The sequence below is a fragment of the Trachemys scripta genome, chromosome 1, assembly GCF_013100865.1.
Source record: "Trachemys scripta elegans isolate TJP31775 chromosome 1, CAS_Tse_1.0, whole genome shotgun sequence".
NCBI classification, from domain to species: domain Eukaryota; kingdom Metazoa; phylum Chordata; order Testudines; family Emydidae; genus Trachemys; species Trachemys scripta.
This window is the reverse complement of record NC_048298.1, coordinates 303,574,080-303,600,877: the sequence shown is the minus strand read 5'-3', so window position 1 is coordinate 303,600,877 and position 26,798 is coordinate 303,574,080. Positions and strand designations below refer to the sequence as shown.

Below are 26,798 nucleotides of genomic sequence, written 5' to 3'. Positions count from 1 at the left end.
TGACCTATGAAGGAAGGCTGAAAGAATTGGGTTTGTTTAGTTTGGAAAAGAGAAGACTGAGAGGGGACATGATAGCAGTTTTCAGGTATCTAAAAGGGTGTCAGAAGGAGGAGGGAGAGAACTTGTTCACCTTAGCCTCTAAGGATAGAACCAGAAACAATGGGTTTAAACTGCAGCAAGGGAGGTCTAGGTTGGACATTAGGAAAAAGTTCCTAACTGTCAGGGTGGTTAAACACTGGAACAAATTGCCTAGGGAGGTTGTGGAATCTCCGTCTCTGGAGATATTTAAGAGTAGGTTAGATAAATGTCTATCAGGGATGGTCTAGACAGTATTTGGTCCTGCCATGCGGGCAGGGGACTGGACTCGATGACCTCTCGAGGTCCCTTCCAGTCCTATAATCTATGAATCTATGAATCTATGATCCCTAGGCTTGGAACAGCCTCCTACTTCCTGTATGCCATGTGCCCTCCCTCTCCTGCTTGAAATTCCTCCTTAAACACTTAATTTGGGTTGTCTCACATTGTTGATTTCACACTAAAATGAACTGGCTGATTATTCTGATGTAATAGGTGTAAACCAGAAGTAACCGTTGAAGGTATAAAATCAATGTAAGTCAAAGGAAGATCAGGCCCATAGTGTCTCCAGTTTTCTCTTGCTGGTCTGTGTACCCTAGTAATCTTAATTAATTTGTAAGCTCTTCTGAGGCAGGAAGCTGAGCTACTGTCAGTGTTAGTTGTGAAGAGCATGTTGCCGTGCTACATATAAACTATGTACAGCAGTAAGTCATTCTGAACGGTGCCACTCTAAAGTTTTAGCTGTACATCATGGAACAACCATTGGTCAGACCACTCCCTCCACCCTGCTTACTGGATAAGTCAGGATAGGATCTGCTGTGCATCTGTGTCAGATCTATATTTAGAGCTTTCAGTTATACCTATCACATTCTCTCATGTGGCCAAGTGTATCTCTCACTCTTGAGAATAAACCTGCATGTAACCAATCTATTCGATGATGGAGAAGAGGCTCTCAGTCATACATTTAATACTCTTCAAGTAATACGAATGTTCTCCATGCATTGATTCACTCACAGCTGAAACAATAAGTGTTACCAACACAAGGCCCCCAAGGAGAAGCAAATCACCACAGGGCCCAAGTCAGTGAGTGAGGAATTAGGAGGAACTTTTTTTACATTATTTTTATATCAGAAAAACTCATGCGACTAATATATAAAAGAAAGGAGGGGAAAAAATACATGTCCTGCTGACAGGGAAGATTTTTTGCACATGCTGACATTTTATTAATAAAATTCTAGTATCAAAAAACATAGGGATTTATTGACCAGTATAAGTGCCTTTTTGGCTAAATTCAGAAAGCAGCAGGGTCAGTAATTGGTGTCTTTTCAGTCACATGGGGATAATTATTCAGGGAAGAGGGATAAGAAACATCAAATTATTCTGAATGTTACAGGATTTGAAGAGGCCCCATATGTCTAGGAAGCAGATTTGGATGCATCCACTTAGAGTGTGTGTGGTGTTCATTTGTTTTTAATAAATGTTTTACATTTTAAAATGGCACTGAACTACACATTAAAAAAAATCTATGAACAAACAGCAACAAAAATAGCACTTATGTTCTTTTATATTTTTTAGATGAGGGAATGAGGCACCACATTCAAAATAATAAAGTCAAATAAAATGATCCACTTTTTCATCTTCAAAATGTTGTACAAACATTAACTAACTAATCCTCACGACTCCTCTGTGAGGTATCTAAGTAATTATTGTTACATTTTAAAGCTGGAGGAGCAGAGGCAGTGAGATTAAAGGACTTGGCCAAGTCCATTAAGGGAAGTTAGTGGGGTCCGATGGGATATGAACGCAAGAGCCCCTGGATCACATGCTTGTGCTCAGAACACCTCATTCCATTTATACTAGTAATACCACCAGGTTAAACCTTTATTGTTACTACGCAAATAAGAATAAATGATTTGTGAGGAACTTTACCGACACAATAGTCTCTCTTCCAAAGAGTTTGGTAAAGTTAACAGTTACAAAAAGAAAGTTATTTGCAGCTGAATCATATATAGCCTGCAGAGTACTCCGTGGCCTACATTTTTAAGTGATTAGTGATTTTGAATGCCTTGATTCTTATATGCCCCACTTAAGACACCTCAAACTCCTATAAGATGTCTCAAATTGGGTGCCTAAAAACTGAAGCACCCAAAAACCACTGGTCATTTTGGAAAATTTAGATGTTAAAATTTCTGAAAAAATTCTGTTAAGGAGGCATCAAGAGAGAAAATCATTGGATTTCTTGGATGCTATTACCCTAGATTCTGCCATCAATGGTATGCCTACCTATTGGACAGCAAGTAATAGCCAATCATTGCTGTGAATGGCTCATGAATCCGAGGGTCAGAGAATATGTACGGTTTTCAATTATCCCCACATCTAATCAATTCTGTGGTTCACAAAATGCAACAATATTTGAAAACACAAAGAGAGCACTAGTATATAAAAAACTCAGTGTACTTGAAAAATAAAGAATTGCCCAAAAAAAGGGTCTGGCACAAAGCCAACTGAAGTCAGTGGAGGTCAAGCCCTAATTACCTATTGGTTGCTGGACACCTTTTGTTTGGTACTGCATGTATTACTTCCAAAGTGGCTATGTAGTGAATCAGATAATGGAAAAGATGTAGATTACAGCCCAAATTCACTGACTTTAATGGAGTTACTCCAATGATGGCCATACCCAATACATTAATTTAGACTGTTTACAGGAGCCAGGCTAATAAAAATGTTTCTCTTTTCCCACTTCAAAGTTTTGATGCCACGTTCTTGTCATTATATTATGCTTAGGGCCCTACCAAATTCATGCTCCATTTTGGTCAATTTCACGGCTATAGGATTTTTTAAATAAAGCAGACCCTCGCTAGAACGCGTGTCTTTATAGCGCGAATTTGGTTATAGCATGGGACCGCGCATGGATCCCAAATTTAATTACCTTCATTGAAATCCATGGTAACGTGGTCCCCACTATAACGAGGTCCCCGCATTAACGCGGGACCGCACATGGATCCAAAACCCCACATTCTAGCGGGGGTCTGGTATAGTAAATTTCATGATTTCAGCTATTTAAATCTGAAATTTCATGATGCTGTAACTGTAGGGGTCCTGGCGCAAAACAGAGTTATGGAGGGGTCACAAGGTTATGGTGGGGGGTGGGGGGGTTGTGGTATTGCTACCTTTACTTCTGCGCTGCTGCTGGCGGGGTGCTGCCTTCAGAGCTGGATGCCCGGCCAACAGTCACCGCTCTCCGGCTGCCAAGCTCTGAAGGCAGTGCAGACGTAAGGGTGGCAATATCGCGACCCACCCCTAAAATAACCTTGTGACCCCCCTGCAACTCCCTTTTGGGTGGACCCACAATTTGAGAAACGCTGGTCTCCCCCATGAAATCTACTATACAGATTTCATGGGGGGAGACCAGATTTCACGGTCTGTGACACGTTTTTCACAGCCATGAATTTGGTAGGGCCCTAATTATGCTCTGTCATCTGCAGTTATCCCCTAATACAAACATACTCTATGAAGTGAAAAGCAAGGAAAACAGTGATGTAACTCCAGATGAGAGATAATTGTAACCCAGATGAAAATACAACTACACTACCTCCACTTCAAATCTAAATACAAAAAATTGTAAATTTCTATATTAAAATATAAAACATAAAATATGAAGAGAGATGTGGGCAAGAAAGATACCAAAAAAGATTGAGGACCACTTACTTTAGTCCATGCTGTGGTTTCTAAACCAGCTTTCAAACAAACAGTAACCACAACATACTGTGGAAAGAAAGAAACGGAGGAAATGTATTATATTCAGCATGTATATCCCACACCTAGCTGTTTAACTTTCCCCCTTCTAAAAATAACAATACTTTTATTTATATGCTGTCCATCCCCAAAGGCCTCTGGGCACCTAACAGAACTAAAAGCATAATTTTTACACAATATTGTTCAGTAAATTTCTGAAAGAGGGAATGAAAAAGAAAAGACAAAACATTTATACACACACACACACACACACACACACACACACACACACACGGTGTAATTCTAATCTCACTCATACACCTACTGATGTATACCAGTGTCTGATTGGAAGCAACTCTACTATTCAGCAAAATTGCTAAGATATAAATGCTAAGAACTTACGGTATAAACGATGTTTCCAACAAATAAATAGTCTGGTCCTTGGCCATTTGTGAACACTGCATCTGAAAGAGAGATAACAAAGCTTATCATCATATTTGATAATCAGTGTATCAATAGAATGGAATAAAAGGAGAGAATTTCAAAGACAAAGATTTTCAATAACGTGCTTGAAAAAATCTCTCCTGAATTTGTCTTTGTAGAGTGCCTTTCATACTCTATGCTTCTCAAAGCACTTTAAAAAAGCAATATGTTAGAAATTGGTAATGCAGTGTTGTGTTTATATGCTCAGAAATAGCACTTTATAGGCTCAGAAATAGCACAGTAACAACCTTAGTTGTTAAAAACTATTTTAGTGAGAGAATGAATGTTTGCCAGGCACTAACAAACAAATTGTCTAGAAGAGCTAAGGAATTTTCTGTGTCACTCTGTGCTGCATATTGACACCTCTAATATTTTTTTAAATTTGATATTCCTTCAAAGTCAATAGTTTTTAAACATAAAATGATTTGTAGCCAAATGAGGTTAGTAGTGGATACATGTAACACCTAAAACATCTTAATGGGTGTTAATGTATCAACTGACCGGCATTCAGTCTTAGACACCCTTTCTCCTGGCAGAAAGCGTGCAGAAGGGAGTGAGTACAGGTTGATCTATCATCTGAAAGTGCCAAGCTTAGCAATACTTCAAGTGTCCATTTAGTCATTCTTAGCACTTGCCAACTTAAAATAGAGGTCTATGAAAGAACACATGACAGCCACATGAATGCCAAATGGACCAAGCATGAGCACCATTTATGTTTTCATAGGTTTCAAGATGTCTGCTAGAGAAGTATACAAGACTGGAGTTGGAACAGACCTATGATAAAACCTTGGGCCTGAGCCTATAAACGCTTATAATCTTGGCATAGTGCTTATGACCTTGAGTGGTTTCACTTTTTGAATTTATGTGCAGGACTGGACTTCATATTAGCAAACTGGGATCATTTACTGATATGGCTTGTAGTCTTACATTGAACATGGATCTTCATTCAAGCAGAAGCAGCAGCTTTTTTCAGCTTCCCGACAGAGTTCTGCTGATACAGCTCTGTCCTGCTCGTCAATACCCTCAATTTTCAAACCTTAACCCTCTCCTGAGTAGGAGCTGCCAATCATGCGTACTTTAATTATTCCAAATTGTAGTTAGGCGGAGAAATGTTCATTAAAGGCGAAGGCCTGCTTTCACCTGTGAACTAAACAGCATTTGAACTTAGATTTTTGTAGGTAAAAGTACATTTGCAATCACCTACTGTCCAACCAGTGTAGTTACACTGACCATCCAGTTTGGATTTGCTGCTCAATAATTATATTGAAGTGGTACTGGACATGGCTGCAAAATCCTACCTTAATGCCTCAAAGTGGCGCAGCAGCGACCCTGGCTTGTCTGACAGCGAGGATAGCGGAGTGTATTCTTCAGTAAGTTCAACCATGCTATTAAGGTGTCAGACTACCAACCCAGGGAGAGGACATCTGTCCTCCTTCTTGAGGTTGGGTGCTAGCTAAGTTGAGGAGGTAAACTCGCCACTGACAGCATAGCCAGTGGGTGGATGAAGAAATGGCTAAAACAACATGAATAAATGGGTCCCAGCTCCCCATGCGCGCCTTGATCCGTTCTATGACAGTAGTCAGGAGTTCAGTTGATGAGAGGCTGTTAAGAATCTTAGGAGCCAGAAAAAGGACTGCCCTTTCAGTGTGCACCTATTACTGCAGGACACTGATGAGAGGCAATTCGATCAACCATCTAATGGAGGAGAAGGCAAGGACAGCCTGAGGAAACCTTGGTCTCTGCGAAACACAATGAAGAAAGGAGATGGAAGTGAAGTGGAGAGAAAAAAGTACCATCAAGTTGGGAAAAGGAGAAGGCGCAAGAACCGTTGGAGGAATCGGCTTCATCACCAACAAGGATGGTCTTCAAAAATCATCTCCAGCAAGTTCAAGTCATCACGCATTGGAGTGCCACACCTCCAACAGAACAAGAACAGCACCCTCAAGATTACTCAGAATTATGCTCCCACAAGCACAAGCGAAGATGCCGATGTGGAAGAATTCTACCAGGAGCTCGAGGAAACCCTCGCTCAAAAATCCACATATACTATTGCGAAGGGAGATTTCAGTGCCAAAGTTGGAAGAGGGAAAGAAGGTGAAAAATTAATTGGAAGGTATGGCACTGGTGAACAGAATCCACGGGGAGAGTGACTGGCAACTCTGGCGGAGACTAAAGAAATGTTCATTGATAACACCTAGAAGAAGGCCAAGAAGGTGGACATGAATCGTGCCCAATGCGAAGAACAAGAACAAGATTGATTATATTCTGATCAATAAGCGATGCATTATACAAGACATCTCAGTAGTGCCATCATTTAACACCGGTAGTGACCATCACTTGCTCAGAGCACGGCTCAACTTCAATGAAAAGGTGGAGAAGAAAACACTACAGATGGCAAATCAGAGACAGCGGCCAAAAATATTTGACAAGGCAATCTTGAAAGCGAACATTTCTAAAGAAGACTGGAGTCTTAATAATGGTGATGAGGATTATAAAAACTTCACTGATAAGTTGAGGCAATGCATGAAATTAGCCAAGAAAGAAAGACTGAAAAGAGCGAAAGGAAGAATCTCAGAGGAAACACGGAACTTGCTAGAGAAGCAGAGGAATATGAAGCAAAATGATGTTGACAAACTTGATTACTCCCTCCTCTGCAAGTTGATAAGAAGAAGACTAAAGGAGGACTTTGAGAAGTACCAAAATGAAAGGCTCTTAAAGATGGCTGAAGATCACAGAAGCCTCAAAAAATGCAAAAGGGAACTGACACTGTACAGGTCAACAATAATGGCGTTGAAGAACAGGGACAGAAAACCAGTAATTGACAGAACAGGGATGGAAGTGGTCTGCAAAGATTTCTACACCGAACTGTTCACGTCTCAGATAAATGTCCCAGTAACCAACACTTCAACAGACCAATGAGCATGTACTCCCAGTTCTTGTCAGAGAAGTTCAACATGCAGTTCACAAAATGAAGGAAGGAAAAGCCCCAGGTAAAGATGGACTGACAATCGAAATAAGAGCTGGGGGCCAAGACCTCTGGGAAACCCTTGCTCAGAGGTTTAGCTGTTACTTGGAATGCAGAAGATACCATCTAGCTGGAAGTAGGCCAACACCATTCTGCTGTACAAGAAGGGCGACCACGAAGATCTACACAACTATTGTTCAATATGCCTGCTCTCACATGTCTACAAGCTGTTCACCAAAATAATAACAAACCGACTCTCACAAAGTCTGGCCAAGCAGCAGCCAAGAGAGAAGGCAGGCTTTAGAAGGAATTTCAGCCCAATGGATCATATCTTCACTATAAACCAGCTATTGGAACTCTCACGGGAATACAAATCCCCTTTATGCATTGCCTTCATCGACTATGAAAAAGCGCTCGACAGTATAGAGATCAATGCAATGTTGAAAGCACATTGACACAAACGATATCAAACTATTAAAGGAAGCAAATTCTGACTGCACAACAGATATAACCTTGTTTGATACTCCCCTTCGCATCCCAGTTAAGAAAGGTGTGAAACAAGGAGACAGTTTCACCGAAACTCTTCACAGCTTGCCTCAAAATGGTAATGAGGCAGATAAGGTGGAAGGGTGGAATCAACATCAACGGAGAGCAGTTAAACCATCTCAGATTCACGGATGATATTGTGTTGATCGCCGAAAATGCTATCAAACTACAGAAAATGCCGCGAGAACTCAACCCAAAAAGCAGCCAAGTCGGACTGAAAATTAACTGCTCCAAAACGAAATTTATGTGGTCTGACACCTTACCAAAAGCCCAAAAAACAAGCAAGGGAGAACAAATAGAAGAAGTTGAGCAATAAGTCTATTTAGGCCAAGAAATTAACAAGCGGCATGATCAGGAAGGTGAACTCTCGCAAAGAAAGAAAGCAGGATGGTGCACATTCAATTCTATCAAGGATGTCCTCCAAGGAAAAATCAACAAGGCAACACGTGCCAACCTCTTCAACGCAACAGTACTGCCAGCAATGTTGTATGGCAGCGAAACATGGGTACTGACGAAGACAGAGAAGCAGCAACTGTCTGTCATGGAGAGGGTGATGGAAAGAAGAATTCTGGGAATTTCAATCTGTGACCGAGTTCCCAATGAAGTGATCAGACAGCAATGTGGAGTGTAGGACATTGTTGTTGAGAGCAGGCATCGTAAAATGCGATGGGCCGGGCATACAGCGAAGCTCACTGACAATCGATGGACTGCAGCTGTTCCCGTGGGTACCACTTGGCAACTAAAACGACCACTTGACCGACCTCCAAAGAGATAGGAAGATTTTATTGTGAAAAGACATGGCTGCACATGGAAAAGGAAGGCCAGGATACGAGAAGAATGGAAGACGTGTTGTGATCAGCACAATCTATACAAGGGCTGAAGGACCAATTGATTAAGGTGATCAAGGTGAAGGTATTGGACAAATGATGGGGGTCAGAACTGTAACTTACTTTTCCCCCTCGGAATCCTTTAGCCTAGGCCTTGCCTTTTGGCATCCCTGGCTGCTGAGAGAGATAAAAGGTATTTACTGAAAGTGTGGTGTGATTTAAAACTGCTTCCTAGCCAGTATGGATGGGAGCTTGTTTGGTTTCTTGTCATAGAAATCTGTAATCACCTTATCTCTTCTATTATCTCCAGGGTAACTTAACAATGCCAATAGAGGCTTACTTTAGTGTCTGCTGCTTAGGTTTGTGGTGAAATTTGTCTATGTTTGGCCATATTGGTTGTCATGGATCTAATGTAATCTGGCCTAGTTACTCTGTACTTATAGTACAGTGTCATGGGAAACACTTAAGTTCAGATATCTAAGTACTTTCTGGATTTTTTTAAATATTCTAACATTATACTGCATTCCATGACCTCATTCTTTGGGAAGTCAGTGGCCCTGCAAAGAATGTCCTTTCTGTTAATAAGAAAGAATCTGAAGATCTGTAGAAAACAACTATCTTTAGGGATATGCATTCACTGTCTATATGCAGCCTTTATCCTAAGGAACTCAAGTGGGTAAAGAACATCCCAATGTGAATGAAACATTTTTGTCTGAAGCTTTAAAAATACTTTTTACTCCAACATAAAGAAAGTTGAAAACTTTATATTCGCCCCTCTTTGGAGAATAAAAGGAACTGTCTATACTCACATTTAGCATAATTTTTCAGAAATTAAATTATTAATATTGGAGAAGAATGAGCATCATAATCTATTTCATTTGTTGACACCTAAAAGGGCACTTTAAGAGAATATTTGTATTTAAGATAATAGTTAGGGACAGATCAAGAAGTTAAGGAAAAAAATATAAACAAACAAAAGTTTCTTAATTGTAATGTCTGGACAGATCAATCTAAAACAGAATTTAGAGAGGAGCTGTTTATTTTAACCCAATAATAGTACTGGTTGTTACGCATGATAAGATATGAGTAATCCTATTTCTTGAGTCAGGTAATAAGTAGACTGTAAGAGTTTGTCTTGTGCATGTATACTCCTGAGGGCATTCTGTGCCAAAAAATTAAAAATTCTGTGCACAATATTGCAAAATTCTGCAAAATGTACTTGTCAAATAAATGTGGAGGCTCCAGCATGGCATTGGGGAGCTTAGATCACTGGCTGCATAGAGGTGGGAGATCACTGTGCAGCTCCCCTCCCACCCCCCAGGACACGGACTCAGCGGTGAGGCTGCATCCAACCCTGACACAGCGCAAAGACTAGGCCTGCCCCAGAAACACCCCAGGGCCCTGCCCCTCCGTGCCTGGTGCACCAGGTGTGGGCAGGCAGGCTCAGCAATGCATGATCCAAGTGTGGAGGGGCTTAGTGTGGGGGGATCCAGGTGTGAGTTGAGAGGGCTCTGTGTGGGGCAATCTGGATGCAATCTCAGTAGGGGATCTGAGTGCAGGGGGGATTTGGATGCACAGGGGCTTGTTGTGGGGTTCTGGGTGCCATGGTAATGAGACTCTGCAGGAGGGTGGAGGTGGAGGCTCAGCGGGGAGGGGCAGTCTGGATGTGGGGAGGATAGAGCTCAGCAGGGGGATCTGGGGTGCTCAGTGGGGGGTTCCAGTTGCTGGTGAAGTGGAGCTTAGTGGAGTGGGGATCCATGTGAAGCTGGTTGGGGCTTGGTAGGGTGGCAATCTGGGTGCTGGTGGCTTGTCGGGGTGGTCCAGGTGCAGGGGGAGTGGGGCTCATCGGGGGGGTTCTGGGTGGGGGGGAGGGGATGAGGCTCGGTGGGAGGGTCTGGGTATGAGGGGGTCTGGATGCATAGGGGTTGGGCGGATGGGGTATCAATTCACTGTACAGTGATCCCTCCCCCTGCAGCTGAGGAGCAATGGGTGCAGGAAGTGGGGGAGGAGTTTGCAGAGCTTCCTACAGCCGGGGGAGAAATCTGGGGGTGGGTCTGACATGGCCCCTGATGCTGTGCAGGGGGAGAGGAAGTCCTGTCCTCACCAGCCCAGCTGGGACTAGCTGCTGAACCCAGCACAGGGTAGGAGCCACCAGCCAGGTCTTCTCCAGTCCTGTCCCCTGCCCCACAGTGACCTACCTCTCTGCCGGCTGCCCTGGGCACCGGAAACATACTGCAGCGGAGGGTCATCTGACCACTCTTGTGGCTTCCTTTTGCTTCCCTGTCAGAAAGTCATTTTTCTGCGGGGAAGAAAAGAAATCTATGGGGGACATAAATTCTGTGCATGCGCAGTGGCACAGAATTCCCCCAGGAGTAATGTTATGTACATTCTGGCTGGGTACAGGGTGGGATTTCTTGTCTTTCTGTAAAGTACCAAGCAATTGCCATTGGCAGCTGCAGGATATCAGACTTGAGGACGTCACTGTCTCATTTGATAAGGCAAATTCTGTTTTCCTAATTTTTCTAACTCTGAACCTGACTCAGCTTCCACTTAAATGAACAGAAGCCCTTCCATTGACTTCAGTGGGAGTTGGTTGGGTCACTCTTGGAATTACTCTGCATTTTGTAGACAATTTGGGAAGAGTCTATTGTAGAATTTAAAAGGCCCAACAAATATAAAGCAAAAGGTTTCCCTATTGTAAAGATATAAAACTCACTATATGAACACTGTACAAGTATGTGACATGAGGAATGAAAATATTTGAAAAGGAAAGAAAACTGAAGATTTTGTGTGTGTGCCTGAACCCATGTTTTATTTCAGAACCTTCAGAAGACATAAGTGTGTGACTGAAAGAGGCTTACTAAAAATTACGTATGGAAGTCACTATATGGAAGATATCCATGTCAAATGCAAGAAGAGTGGCTTCCAAAGGTCAGCGTTGATAAATGGTCAAGGCTAGAAGCTATAACCAGCCCGACTGTCTATCATCGTTAGTTTTCTTAGAACCAGTTGTGACCTCCAGCTCTGCAAACACATTGGCACTGGGAAGACTGAATGCTACTTGCTGACATTTGAAATAAAGAAGCAGTTACCATGTTCCAGCACTTTCAGTGGAAACCAGAAAAGAATGATGGAGTGGATCAAGGCGTTGATGCAGTGACCCCAGAAAACCTGAGGGAAAACAAACCAAGCAAGTCAGGAGTCCGCCAAAAATCTTGATCTCTCTCTAACTCCCAACAAATGCTTCATTGTGAAATTTACTGGCAGAGTGTAATGTTTCTCCTAAACTGCAATACTTGAACTTTTCTGAAATATATTTCCTCATCCACTTTTTACGTAATTTCTGTGCTACCACCAGACAACTCTGCTTCAATTGAAGGATTTTTTAAATACAGTATGTCAGATTATACTAGGGCAAAGATACTACCCCCAAAAATCTTCATCAGAATATGAGCAGGTGGATTCACCTTTGTTTAATCGCTCAAATGATCATGATGATAGACAGGACTATTAATGCAATGAAACAGTTACTTTATTTTCTTTTAATGGAGAACAGTACTTTTTGTACCCCACAATGTCCCATTTAAAAGTCTTATGTTTCTCATATGTCAGAGGTTTGCATATTCTGCAAATTTTGTTCTTTGAAATCTTAGAATCCCTCTGACAAAACAAACGTAGGACCTTGCTTTGTTTCCAGAGTATATTTAATTTCTCATTAAAAAAAACCCAGAACATCAAATGGTGAAATTTCTTAGCACAAAGAGGTCAGTAAATCAATGAAACAGAAAGTGTAGGATATTCTCCAAAATATTAAAAGAAAATACAAGAGTGTAACTTTATCTGCAAAATTCGTAACCCTCTGCAATGACAGGAAGAATAAAATCATCCTAACTTAAGAAAAACTTTAAAAAGAGATTTAGCAAGGCTGGTAGGTAGGATTATGGCAGCATTTCAATATGAAACTCAAAAACCAGGCACAGCTCATCCAGCTTCTATGAAAGATGCAGACAGGCCATATACTGCTAGGTAGAGTCAGCTATGAGTTGCAAAATTCATATTCAGTTATGGGCCCGAATCTGAACGTCCCCAAAATTTGGATGGACTTCAGGACTATCATTCTAGTTCAGGCCTCTCTTCTAGTCAGTACTCTTCTAGTCAGAAACAGCAAATTATTTTCAAAAGAACACAACATTTTAGGAAGCAAGGACAACCCTGATTTCAAGGGAGTTATGCTGGCATAAAACTGAATGAGGCCTTTAAGACTGAAAAATACAAGACTTAAAAATATAATGCTAATATTTTTCTTTTAATTTTTTTAAAAAATAAAACATTTCCCGTTACCCTCGTGTTGAACCCATCTGCATTTTGAGTAATTTTGTAGAGCTGGGGAAATCTAAGCATGCTGTCTTGAGTACATGATCGTTCAAAGATTCCCAGAGTGAAGGGTGGCAATGCTGTGAAAATCTACAAAGAAAACAAACACTAATTAAAAAACACCTATTAACTTTATAAGTAGGTCCAAGATAATATTTGAGATCTAAGGTGAAATCCTGGTGCCACTGAAGTCAATGGCAAAACTCCCATTGAGTTCAGTTGGGACAGAACCTCATCCCTAGAGTGTAATTTGACATAATTTTCAATCAAACCAAAACCTGAAATGCAGTGATTCATAATTCTTATTATTGATTGTACTTAACCTAAGCACAAAAAGAAGCCAGAAAAGGTAGTTCTTACTCTTGCTGTTAACTAATAAGCTGAGCATCAGTATTTCATGTCATATTATTAGACAACTAGTCTAGTTACATTAAAATGTATCTAAAGCCTGAAAAAGAAAGGCTGGCATGTACATTATGGAAAAGATTTGAGGTAAGTTGGTTCAAACATAGCTGCAACTGGAGCTGTGAAAGTATTTCATTTGTTTTACTAAAGCAAAGATTATAAAGACATTAGTGCAAGTAAATGTGGAAATCAGACAAAAACTTCTAAAAAATAAAGAACATTCTAGATTCTGTTATTTCTGGCCTTCTGTGGTGTCTAATGGAGGCATGAACCTTGATAGGAGTTTGCCAACTCAGACTGAATCCAGACAAAAAAGAAGTGATATTGCTAGGTCAGAGGAACATCTAGAGAAAGAAAGAGAGACCAGCATTTTGTTTCTATTTTGTTTCTGCTTTTTCACATGAGATTTTGGAGGAAAGATCTGTTTATGAGATATTTGGAGTTCAGAACTTTGTCTAGTAATTACTGTTCTGCACGTATATACTTTTTGATTGCAGCTACAGAAAATGTTTACACTGAATGAAATAAATATGAACGTATTATTATTTGTATTGCATTAAAACCCAAGGGCCCCAGTCAGGATCAGGATCCTGTTTGTGCTACGAAGGGCACAAACTCATAGGATTCTCATCCACCACAGACATTTCTGTGTGATCTGGGGAAAGTCACTGAGGGTATGTTTACAGTGCATCTGTGGCTGGCCCAGGCCAGCTGACTTGGGCTAACGGGGATCAGGCTACGGGGCTGTTTAATTGCAGTGCAGACATTTTGGCTTGGGGTGGAGCCTGGGTACTGAGACCCCCACGAGGTGGGAGGGTATCAGAGCCCAGGCTCCAGCCCAAACCAGAACATCTACATCACAATTAAACAGTCCCATAGCCCGAGTCTTGTGAGCTCAAGTCAGTCATGAGTGTTGAACTGCAGTGTAGACATAGGATCAGATTTAAAGGTATTTAGGCCAGGGCGGTCAGACTAGATGATCTGGTGGTCCTTCTGGTCTTAAACTCTATGAGTCTATGACCTAAAAATGTGGATAGGCACTCAGTGGGGCTTTCAAAAATGCCTAGGGACTTAACTCCTACTGGGAGTTAGGCACCTAGTGGGATTTTTAAAAATGCTAAATTCCCGATAACGGGAGTTAGGTACCTAGGAGATTTTGAAAATCCACCACGGCATCTATCTGCATCTTTAGGCTCCTAAATACCTTTCCAAATCTCACCCTTCAGATTTCTGCACCTCAGTTCTCCAACTCTAAAACGGGACAATGGTATGAGATGATGAGTCATCCCTGAACAAAAGCCTGATTAAGCCACATTAGAATGGCCACACTGAGACAGACCAATGGTCCATCTAGCCCAGGATCCTGTCTTCCAACAGTGGCCAGTGCCAAGTGCTTCAGAGGATGTGAGCAGAACAAGGTAATTTATCACGTGATCCACCCCTTGTTGTCCAGTCCCAGCTTCTGGCAGTCAGAGGTTTGAGTCCCTGACCACCTTGATTAATGGAGACTAATGAACCCATCTTCCATTAACTTATCTAATTCTTTTCTGAACCCAGTTATACTCTCCTGCTTTACAACATCCCCTGGCTACAAGTTCTACCAGCTGACTGTGCGTTGTGTGAAGAAGTACTTCCTTATGTTTGTTTTAAACCTGCTGCCTACTGATTTCATTGGGTGACCCCTGGTTCTTGTGTTATGTGAAGGGATAAATAATTCCTTATTCACTTTCTCCATACCGTTCATGATTTTATAGGCCTCCATCATCTCTCCTGAGTCATTCCTGTGCTAGGCTTCAGCCAATCCACAAGCCAGGAGCTAGTCTGGTGATTCTCAGGGCAGATATATAAGCCTCATGGGAGAAACAGCAGCTCAGTCTGCCCAACATCAGTTCATGGCTTGGAACTCTCCCCTGCCTGAAAGTGGTGACTGACTGCACATGCCTTAGCCTGCTCTAGCCCTGCCCTTGCTCCGGCCTTGCTCCTAGCGCTACTTTTGCTTTGTTCTTAATCCACTCTTGACTCCTGAGTCTGGCTCTGACCTATGGTTCCGGTTCCTGGCCTGGCTGACACTGCACCAAACACTAGACCAGACTGCCTCTGCTCCAACCACTAGGCCTGACCCTCCACATCTCAGTTTCTGAGTTTGAGCAGACTGTGCTATCAGGCCCAGTGGCCAAAATGGTTTTTCTATGCCTATAAGTGCCCCCTTACAGTCAAAATGAAATCTGCAGGCACTTCTGCCATTGAGATGGCAGAGCTAGTTCAAACCACCAGAACCAGTGGCCCAGCTATAATGGGAAAATACCTTCCTGCACTCATGTCCCAGCAGTCCTGGGCCCCTCTCACCATTAGCCACGATAGCCCAGGACCTAGGCCTGAAGATCCACTAGCAGAGAGATCTGAATTCTTCTGGGACTTTCAGGAGTTTCTCAATCAATGTCACCTATTGTTCCTGTTTCGTCCAGTGATGTACCTGAATGACCAAACCGAATGACCAACTATACTGTTGAGGAGGATGAAAGTCTCGGGGAAGGAGAACATCAAGCTGGAGCAGAGGAAAGTAATTCCATAGTTGGAACCCTCCTTCCAGATGATGTCACGGTATCCTCTCACATACTGAGGATACCTCTCTGGGGGAGTGGACCCCTGTTATTAGTAAGAGACAGGTAATAGTAATGGGGGATTAGATTATTAGACATGTAGATAGTTGGTTTGTGATGACTGGAAGATCTGCATGGTGAATTGTCTGCCGGGTGTGAAAGTTGCAGACCTCTCAAGACACCAAGATAGACTTATATGCAGTGCTGGGGAGGGGCCAATGATCATGGTACATGTAGGTTCTAGTAACATAGGGAAAAGTAGGAGAGAAGTCCTGGAGGTCATATGTAGGCTGATAGATAAGAAACTCAAGTCCAGGATGGGCTCCACCTAAACCAAAATGGAACCAGATTGCTGAAACGTTAAATTAAAAAGATCATAGAGGAGTTTTTCAACTGCTGAAATGTAAAATTAAAAAGATCATAGGGGAGTTTTTCAACTAAGGGCTGGGAGAAAGCTGACAGGTGCAGAGGAGCACACAGTTCGGACAGCTACATCCCTTAGGGGAGGATTTATTAAAGGGGATATTCTATATCCTGGTAAAGAGGAGACAACAGAGGTTGATAAATTACAGGTAGGAACTGAAGAGAAACAGACAAACAAAAAAGAGTCCCGTTCAATTACATCATACAAAGGCAGACAACTAAATACTGACAAATTTTATAAGTGCTTGTCTACAAACACAAGAAGTCTAAATAGTAAGATGGGTAAACTTGAGTGCCTGGTATTAAGAGGATACCACCATTTTGGACGCTCAAACTATTCATATGCACACACACAAATTCGGCCAAAAAAAGTAAGAGGACTAAAAAAATGCCACCTTGACTAAGCAAAGTAAAAGAGGTGGTTAGAAACAAAAAGACATCCTTTGAAGTTAAACCCTAGTGAGGAAAATAGAAAGGAACAAACTCTGGCGAGTCAAGTGTAAAAGTATAATTAGGCAGGCCAAAAAAGAATTTGAAGAACAACTGGCAAAAGACACTAAAACTAATAGTAACATTTTTAAAAGTACGTCAGAAGCAGGAAGCTTGCCAAACATTCAGTGGGGCCACGAGGTGACCGAGATGCTAAAGGAGCACTCAAGGAAGACAAGGCTGTTACAGAGAGGCTAAATTCATTCTTGGAACTCTCCCCTGTCTGATAGTGATGACAAACTCCATCCACAAGCCTTACCTTGCTCCAACCCTGTTCTTGCTCCAGCCTAGCTTCCAACCCTATTCTTGCCTTGTTCCAAACCCGCTCTTGAGTCCAGGTCCAACCTCAGACTTCGGATCCTGGCTCAGATGCCACCACACCAAGCACTACACCAGACTGCCACTACTTCCACCATTAGGTCCCACCCTCCACATTTCGTTTTTGACAAATAGTACCTCACCAAGGTGTTGTGAGGAAAAATACATTAAAGATTGTTAAGTGCTCATACACTATGGTGATAGGGAGCATATAAATAGAAAGATTAGATATGGTCTCTTATGCACCAAAGGGTTTACAATCTAATTAAAGGCAAGGCTTAGGTGAGTGGAGGTAGGAATCAGGGAGGGAGAATGAATATAACAATAACATGGTCACATAATTCCCTAGGTTAACAATGTGCATCGCCTGATTCTTCTGAGGCATTTCAAGTATTGAGGTTTTTAAATGATCACATCTAAAAATTCCCTATTAAGCCACAGCCCCTTGTGCAGCTCCCTTAATATTTGCTTCCACCACCACTCTGGCTGAAAAAGGTGAGCCAGATTTTGCCTACTGTTTGATCTATTTATTTTGAAGGGCTTTATACAGTCTAACCAACTACTCCTCTATCTAGCATCATTAGTGCCTTTTAAAAACTACAAGCTCTCCCCATTCTCCTTAGGACAACGGACCCCCTCTTTTTACATTTTCATTTTTTTATTTCAATTTCTAGAAATCATTAAAAAACCTCCTATATAATTAATTTTTTTTTAATTAATGGAGATATCCTATCTCCTAGAACTGGAAGGGACCTTGAAAGGTCATTGAGTCCAGCCCCCTGCCTTCACTTGCAGGACAAGTACTGATTTTGCCCCAGATCCCCAAGTGGCCCCCTCAAGGATTGAACTCACAACCCTGGGTTTAAGCAAGCCAATGCTCAAACCACTGAGCTATCCCTCCCCCCAGCTGTATAAAAGCTGTATAAAAGCTGTAGGCACCTTTAACATACCAAAAAAATATCAAATAAATTTGACAACATGTCGGGCTCAGAGACCACTAAGCCCTCAAGGGTTATCCAACTCTCCCTGCTGCATCCAGAGGCAGGGATGGGTCCATGCAGCAGTAAACTACAAGAAGTGAGAAAATCCTGTTCCCCTGCTCAGTTAATTACCTACCCGCTTACCCACCCCTCTTGCACCCAACAGCCAATCTCCCAATGTTATGAAACAGCTCATAGACCAGAATTGCTGACATTATGGGGTTCCTGATGCTGCTGGGAGGAGGGGTTTCTGGGGGGCATGTGCCCCTAAAGTTTTGGCTCTATGGGGCTGGGAGTAAAATGGGCTCAGCTAGCACCCACCCCCAACACCTTGTGCTACTGACAGCTGTGGCTGTGGGCACTGCTGCTAGGCCTCTCCTTTTTGAAGGATGCTCAGTCTTCTCAAAGGAACACTCAGCTCCAGAACTACTGTGGATGGCTCAACCCCACATTGTGGTCCTGAGAAGGGAGAGGGATTGCTAGGGCCATGTATCTTCAGATCCTGGCCTGTGTCAGAGGGGAGAAAAGGAAGAGGGAGACTCTGAAGCACCTTGGGCAGGTCAATTGGGCTTAATTCGGGCAAACCTTACTCACAATGAAAAGCACTCAGGCATGTGAATAGTTTTGTTGAAGTCAAAAGGATTACTCCTATGAGTAACGGCTATTCAATGTGGGTAAGTGTTGCAGAATTGGGCCCTTAATTTCTCTGTGCCTAAACCTCCTCCTCTGTACCATCGTGACAATCATACCTACTTTACACAGGTCCTCGGAGACTTAATTCATTTGCTGAGTGTGTTGAGAGCCTGGGATGGAAGACACTATAAATTCAAAGTTTTATTATAATGTAGCCTAAAATTATACTCTCCCTCCTTCATCTTCACCCATTTTCTAAACTGACAGTTTCATGCTAGGAAATTAATTTCTAATCCAATTTTCTACAGTTCAGCTAACAATCTCTGATTAGATGCAGTTTTATTTATTATCTTTACAAAATCTCTTGCTTGTATGCTGGATTGTGATTCCTGCCAGCAATGCATACTATGTCTGGAGAGTTTAGGTGAAGATTCAGTTCCACACAGGGCTGGATATTAGCGGGGATCAGTAATTGCAAGCACATTTTCTACATGAATGATGTAATCTTTTAAATTAGTCATAAAGCAACAGGCCAGATGGCTGCAATGGCAGCACTCTCATATGGGATATGAGAGCCAAAACTAAGGCCACTAGTCTAATGCGCTCCATGAAGATTCCACGCTATAGGATGGATTTAGGGTGTCTTCAGGGATTTTTGGTATTTCCCAAGTTTTCTGCAGTGTTTACGTTTTCACTTTAAAAAAAGATCTTTTAGCCCATCTGGTTATGGCTATGCAAGGCCTGAATTCTGGTTCTACCAACCTTTCCCACACTAAGTAAAACTGTAATGGGACTACTTACATAGGGGCTGGAACTAGAGGGGGTGGGGGGTGCTGCCGCACCCCTGGCTTGAAGTGGTTTCCATTGTATACAGGGTTTACTGTTTGGTTCCATGGCTCTCAGCACCCCCACTATACAAATTGTTCCAGCAGCACCCCTGACTACTTATGAAGAAGTAAAGGATTATTCAGCATTGGTGAGAGTAGCAGAATAGTGCCCCACAGTGATATCCTAAAGCCTAATCCCTTTGAGTTATTGAGTGCCTCCAGCACTCTGCAGGATTCGGTCTTTAGTGACCCTGGAATATATAGACATAATGAAACAACAGCTTTAGGATTAGACTGAACTGCCATTCATCTGAAGAGAACTAACCAAAATGTTAATTCTGAGACCTAATAACAGTAATCAAAGGCAATATGGTTCACTACTTCTTCATTGCTTTCAGCAGCAGTAGCCAGTTAAAGTGCTTTAATTCAGGGTAGTTGGATTAATCTGAAAAGAGATCATGTTAAAAGATTTATAGATGCAAATATGTGAATTGAAGAGATGGAGTGGGGTGCTTTAGGAAAACTTCAAGATCTCTGAGTGAGGGTGATGCAAAGAACTGAGAGAATGTAAAATCTCTGGCCTAAAATCTCCTCTTATTTGACATTGGGTTGTGTGGGATTATAATTTTTAAATTTTGAAACAAGTCCTGGTCAAATAAAAAGTAAACTTTACGTAAAACTATTCATTAATGATATAAACTGTTTATTTGATGACTTTTGGTGTTTTCACATATTTGGAGTAAATTTGTTTTTAAAAATCCCAAAGATTTCCAAAAAAACTCAACACACAATGGGGAAATTTCACACGTGTTGGCAAAAGTTCCTGCAGTTTCCCAGTTGCCTTAGTCAAGCTTTGTGGATCCAGGCACCAGACTAGATGTAACTAATAATGTCACTAGTAGATGTCAGTGAATTGATAGACCAAGTTTCTATAAAACCAGGGAACAGAATAAATCTTTAATATTAATTGTGGAAGATAAATGCCTAAAAATGGCCTCCCATGGATGAAAACGATAAGGGGCTTTAGAAGCTACCATAATACAATAATGAATGAAGGACAAAATGTCCAAAAACATGATACAAGACAAATATATATTTATGTTGACTAAGAAAAAAGAAGAAAAATAAAAATGTTTAAATATAAAAAACAGTCTGAAATACTTTGAACAATTTGAATTGCATAAACATACAGAGATCTAATGAAAGCATATTATTAAGATAAAAGTGCTAATATTTTCAAGGCACTATTCCAAATACATTTGCTGTGATTAAAAATAAACATCCAGGATCTTTTGCATCTACAGTCTAGGGCAGATCAACAAAGGCCCTAAAAATGTGTTTGTACTTCATGATATGTATGCAGATGGATGGCTGAGATAAACTGCACAGACATAAACAACAATGGAATGTCACTGAGGTTCTGCATACCATCAAGCCGAGACATGGAATACTTACCACATTGTATAGGCCGATGCACCATCGCTCAAATAAAATCTGCCCAGAAAATCCATTAACAAATGCAAACCAAAGCTGAAACAGAAGAAAGTTACACAAAACTTTAGATCAATATTGCGCTGAATGAATATATTGAACAGGAGAGAAGGGGGTGGAATGTGGACCACCATCTGAAGACAGCTGCTTACTGTGCTCTAAAAATAATTATCAGCAGTGTCCCACAGTTGTTTCTTTTAAAGTCCTGCATTTTAAATAGTGCTACAGAACTGCTTATTTAAGTTAGGTCACTAAGTTGATGGAGCAATTTGTAGTATTTGCATCATTGCACTAAAAAAAAAGATCCCTAAAACTATTTATAGACTACCGACAAATTGTTAATGTGTGCAAAGTTAACAGCTATCCTGGTTTCCATGACAGCTTGGTAAACATGTTCTGAAGTCTGTAATGTCCCATTTGACACTATCTGGATAAAAACAGCACCACTGAAATTCTAGGAAAGTCTAGAAACTATTGCAACCAGAATGCTATGTTGCCTTGCAAGTTCTGCTTAAAAATGGTGAGAAGCCAGCTTCCTTGACCTTACTTCTCACATTGCTCAACCAGCTTCTTGACATGTTTAAGTACATATCCCAGGTGCAATGCACAGAGCAGGTGAGGGGGGAAAAAAACATGAGAGATGAAGAAGCATTCAAATTCTCTAATTTCCATAAGCAACACCTCCATTCCATCAGGGCTTCCACTAGCCAATACTCTCCTGGCCTCACACTGAGAACCCACCATACACAAAACCAGCAGAAACCTGCCTCTCCAAGAGCATCCCAGCATGAGAACCCACCCACTGCTTTCGTGACTAAAGGACTGTGGGTAGAATTGCAAAAAGATTGAGACTGTATTTCCAACAAGATATCATAGCTGATTCGGGCGACTCAGGTGGAGAAAGTCTGAGAACCTCTTCTCTTGAGATGAAACAAATACAGCTAATTTTCTGAAACATATTCCCAGATCTTTGGCAGTGGGGATCCAGGTTCCTTTTCTACAGTTCAAAGTTCAGAATACAGCAGTTCATCTGCCTACTCAGCAACACAAGCATCCCAGTGTTCTGCTCAGTTCTCTGGAACCCCAATTAACAGAGTCAACTTCAAGGCTTTGGTAACAAGACTGGAAGCTCTCCATGACATTAGCCCAGGCTACTTAAGGAATCATCATGGTCTCTGAGACCATAACCTCCCATGACAACTACAGTCCTTTGGAAAAAATGGAAATGTCAGCCCCCTGTGCAAATGAGAGACAGGGCTTTCTCTGCAGCTGGCCCATGACTAAGGCACTCGCTTCTTGCGGGGAAAAAATACATAGCTCATTTGTTTGATTTAGATTTCCCACAATAAAAAAATTCTTACCAACAAGGGGAGGAAGGAAAACATAAAATCCTTTGAAATATTTAACTTACAAGATACTACAATGCCATGAGGACCAATATAGGATAGATAGACAGACAGACAAACAAAAAGTAACAGATTTTCCATTTAGAAGACAAGCACCTGACCTCTATTACTAACTGCTTCTTACCTAACAATACTGGTCCATGCAAGACTTTTTAAAATCCTCACTAGAAGGATTACGTAGTATCACTGATTAGTTAGACAACTTAGTAGAAAATTGATGTGAGATGTTTCTGACTCTTTCAAACATCTTCCCTTGAAAAGTTTGTCTCTGACTTTGCTATACAAATAACATTTGTAGCATTTTATTAAGTTTCTCGGACTAAATGTTATAAGTTACAGGCGCTAGACATTTTAGAGGAAAAATCAAAATCTTCTGAAACCTCAAGTATCTTTTATTGAAATAATCATATGTTGGATAATCAAATGCACTTGTTTCAAAGGAAATACTATTTAGATGGGCAAGAATGAACAAAAACACAGATTTAAAAAAAATATTTTGGTACTTTAAAATCCAAACTTGACAGTTTTCCTTTTAGCTGGATCCATACAGTAAAACTGAAGCAAAATGAGAACATGCTGTATTTTCAATGCTTACACAAGCTTACTTGCATTACACTCTTTCTACACATGAGATGGAGTTGTATGACTATGACATACTATAAAATAATGGTTATGCTTGTCTTTTGCAGGGTTTCACACTAGCAAATGCCAATCAACACAACAAGAATCCACGGTCTATTTCCTTAATATCTTAATGTCAAGGAACACAAATCATGGAGTCTCAGTGTAAAATAATATACAAATATATTTATTATGAAGCTGACATAAGCCATAAATTGTCATGTGTAGTTTGTTAAATACTATTTGTTTTTACAGACTATGTATTACTTTTTGAGGTTATGGAAAAAAATCCTCTGTCTTAATGTTCTTATTAACAAGAAATACTAAATACAATTGAAACTGTGCAAGCCACAAGTACCCATGCTTGACTCAGACTTGGTGAGTCGCTAGGAAAACTTGCCAAGTCTGCCTGGCTTGCCAAGCTCCTGGGGTTTGCACTGCTTGAATATAATCTTGCTAGGAGCAAATGGACCGAATGTTATTAAATGGCTTTTCTGGAAAAGAAACATTCTTTTCAATTTAACTATTGCCTGACTGCCAAAACAGTTGGAACACCTTATTTATAATTCAGCTATAAAAAAAAATATGTCCATGGAACATATGAAGTCTGACTTTAATGCAACGAAATTCATGACTGAAAACTAAGACTGAAAATCCAGGCTGACACACTATTATTACCTTACTTTATTATGGTTAATACTGCAGAGATCTGAGATCTCTAGATAATATTATGTACTATCTTTCGCAGTATCCAAAAATGGAGCACGTTTGGAAAAATGGAGCATGTTAAAGACAGAGACACAGTCCATAGTTTCGGCCTTTAAGCGTGGTTGCATTCTTTATATGTAATGACCCTCATTTTTGAAAAACTCAGTGCTAACTGTACGTGGGCACTTGCACACTACGAAGTCAGACAACCACCTCATTGTAGACGTCACTGAATAGCTGACAGATGTAAGAACTTTGCCGATACTGATTTGAGCTTGATGCAAGCTGGTAATCTAAAGGGGAAAAGCTCAATATTCCATTACCAATATCCTGAGCCACACAGTCTATCCACCTGGTTTTAGAATGTATTTTAAGAAAAGAGAAGTGACATTTTCAGAAAATGTTCCCACTCCAGTAAGTTTGAAGGCAATTTTAATTGCATTTTATTGCTTTATGCATAATTATTACTTCAACATTAATGCTTGCAACAGTAGGAACTAATTTATTTAAGCGCTCTAAGGCAATGGGATAGCAAATCATCTATTCTAAATGTGTATATTTATGATGTCTTGATAATAGACAACTTAACGAGTACTAGAAATGTTTTCCCAATCCTGCTAAAGGGCATGGAAAGCTAATATAATCAGGGTATCAACAATTGCCACAGGCACCAATTACAGCCAGATGCCTTTACTATATAGAGATGAGTTAAATTCTCAAAATATCCTCTCTTAACACACACATTTTGCATGCTCTTCCCAAATAAGCTCATTTACAGTTTGCCTAATAAAGCAGGTTTATGTATCTCATATGCAATTCATTAATAATGTATCCTGATTAAAATCCTCTTTGTTCCAGATGTATCTCTCAATGCAAGACTCTAATTCCTGCTCAAGCGCATATAGCCCTAATATAATCCCTTCATTAGAGTATATATGGCACCAATTTATAATATAGCTAGAGAAACTCTTTAATAAGATTTGACAGAGTAGGCCTGGCTTCCTGAAATTCACTTGACTTACCAAGGAATGTTTTTTTGCTATTTTTCTTTGCTTATTAACTGTTGAAAAGAAAAAGAAAATTGTTTTTCTTTCAGTAGTAGAAAAACAATTTTTTTCTAACCCAACCCACCCTAAGCAGATATCATTTAAAATTAAAGGCCTCTCTAACCTTTTCTGCCAATTTCCCAATTATTCCAAGTTTTAATCTGATTTTTTCTTTTAAATTATTAAGAATTATACAGCAAGAGTTGGTCAGATAAATAGCTTATAAGGATATAGAAGCAATCTCAATAGTAGATGTTTCCTAAATTTTAACGCTAATATATTTAAAAAATCCCGAACAGATGTTATTCCTTCTATTGTTGTCTTAATTTGAAGGCTATAATTGATATTTTAGTATACTGGAATTACAAAAATGTACCATTTTGGTCTTTCATTCCTCTCTAATTATACAGAAAGAGACACCCTGAAATTTATTTTTTCTCCTCGAACATATTGCTTCTATGCCTTCTCTTCAAAACATGAGCATTGAACAGTGTAAAGATCTGGGGCCTATCATCATGGAAGACGTGCACTCACCCCCAAAACCTCATAGAAGTCAATGGGAGTTATATGCCCACATGCAAGGAGATGATCAAGCCTCTGAAGACTCTGCTACTCACCTATGCTATTACGGCTCATTATTATCAAATTGTGATGGTGCCCAACAGCACAGTCAGGATCAGGGCCCCACTTATGAGACATGACCCCTGCCCAAAAGAGTTCACAATGTAATTCAAGATGAGGTGCAAAAAGTCAGTGTAATAGCAGAAGGGAAGGAGGGAAGATGGACAAGGATAACAGAAATGAGATACCAGTTACATAAATAAGCTAGTAGCACAGTCCCCACTGGTTTTCTACCCAGATGTTATCACTAGGTAGCACTCTGGTCTCTTGGTTAAAAGGCATCATGCCAGGGAACTGTACCCACTGTTGACAATAGAGTACTCAGGGATGTTATCTTGTTAGAGAGGCTAGCTAAGAGGAAGTATTAAACTAAAGTCCCTTCTGGTCATCTCTGGTAGCACTTTTTCAAAAACTGGATAACCCTCCAAGATCCTAATCAACATTCCTTCTCTTAATAAAAGTAGGTTATAACAAACAAAGGGGTGTTTGAGCTATGCAACTGAGTGCCCAATGACTCCATTTGCCTAAACTGAGCCAAATTTTCTAACACGGGCATGTAAGCAAGATGTCCATATGATGCATTTAAGTGCTCAAATCAGCATTTAGGTACTCTGGATATGGCCTGAGCATAACCTTGTCCTGAAAGAATACGGGGGGGAATAGGAGGATTGTGTCATTAGGGCTGCTATTTCTCCTATTCTCCTAGCTGAGAACATAAGAACATAAGAAAGGCCGTACCGGGTCAGACCAAAAGTCCATCTAGCCCAGTATCCTGTCTACCGACAGTGGCCAATGCCAGGTGCCCCAGAGGGAGTGAACCTAACAGGCAATGATCAAGTGATCTCTCTCCTGCCATCCATCTCCATCCTCTGACAGACAGAGGCTAGGGACACCATTCCTTACCCGTCCTGGCTAATAGCCATTAATGGACTTAACCACCATGAATTTATCCAGCAACAGAGGGTCCTGTGGCACCTTTAAGACTAACAGAAGTATTGGGAGCATAAGCTTTCGTGGGTAAGAACCTCACTTCTTCAGATGCACTTGCATTATTGCCCTTATATAAATCGATGGTATGCCCTCATCTCGAATACTGCGTACAGATGTGGTCTCCTCATCTCAAAAAAGATATACTGGCACTAGAAAAGGTTCGGAAAAGGGCAACTAAAATGATTAAGGGTTTGGAACGGGTCCCATATGAGGAGAGATTAAAGAGGCTAGGACT

The 26,798-nt window shown here is 40.9% G+C and overlaps 1 protein-coding gene across 3 annotated transcripts in view; it reads right to left on the bottom strand.

Moving 5' to 3' along the window:
* ATP8A2 (ATPase phospholipid transporting 8A2) overlaps positions 1–26,798 on the bottom strand; it is a 584,689-nt gene that overhangs the window by 153,451 nt on the left and 404,440 nt on the right. For all 3 annotated transcript variants that reach the window (XM_034758733.1, XM_034758730.1, XM_034758731.1), the window contains exons 28-32: positions 21,136–21,210; positions 12,973–13,095; positions 11,724–11,802; positions 4,213–4,274; positions 3,784–3,840 (exon numbers count right to left, since the gene is read on the bottom strand). In XM_034758733.1, coding sequence (XP_034614624.1) covers positions 3,784–3,840; positions 4,213–4,274; positions 11,724–11,802; positions 12,973–13,095; positions 21,136–21,210 — 396 coding nt within the window. The remainder of the gene's footprint in view (positions 1–3,783; positions 3,841–4,212; positions 4,275–11,723; positions 11,803–12,972; positions 13,096–21,135; positions 21,211–26,798) is intronic.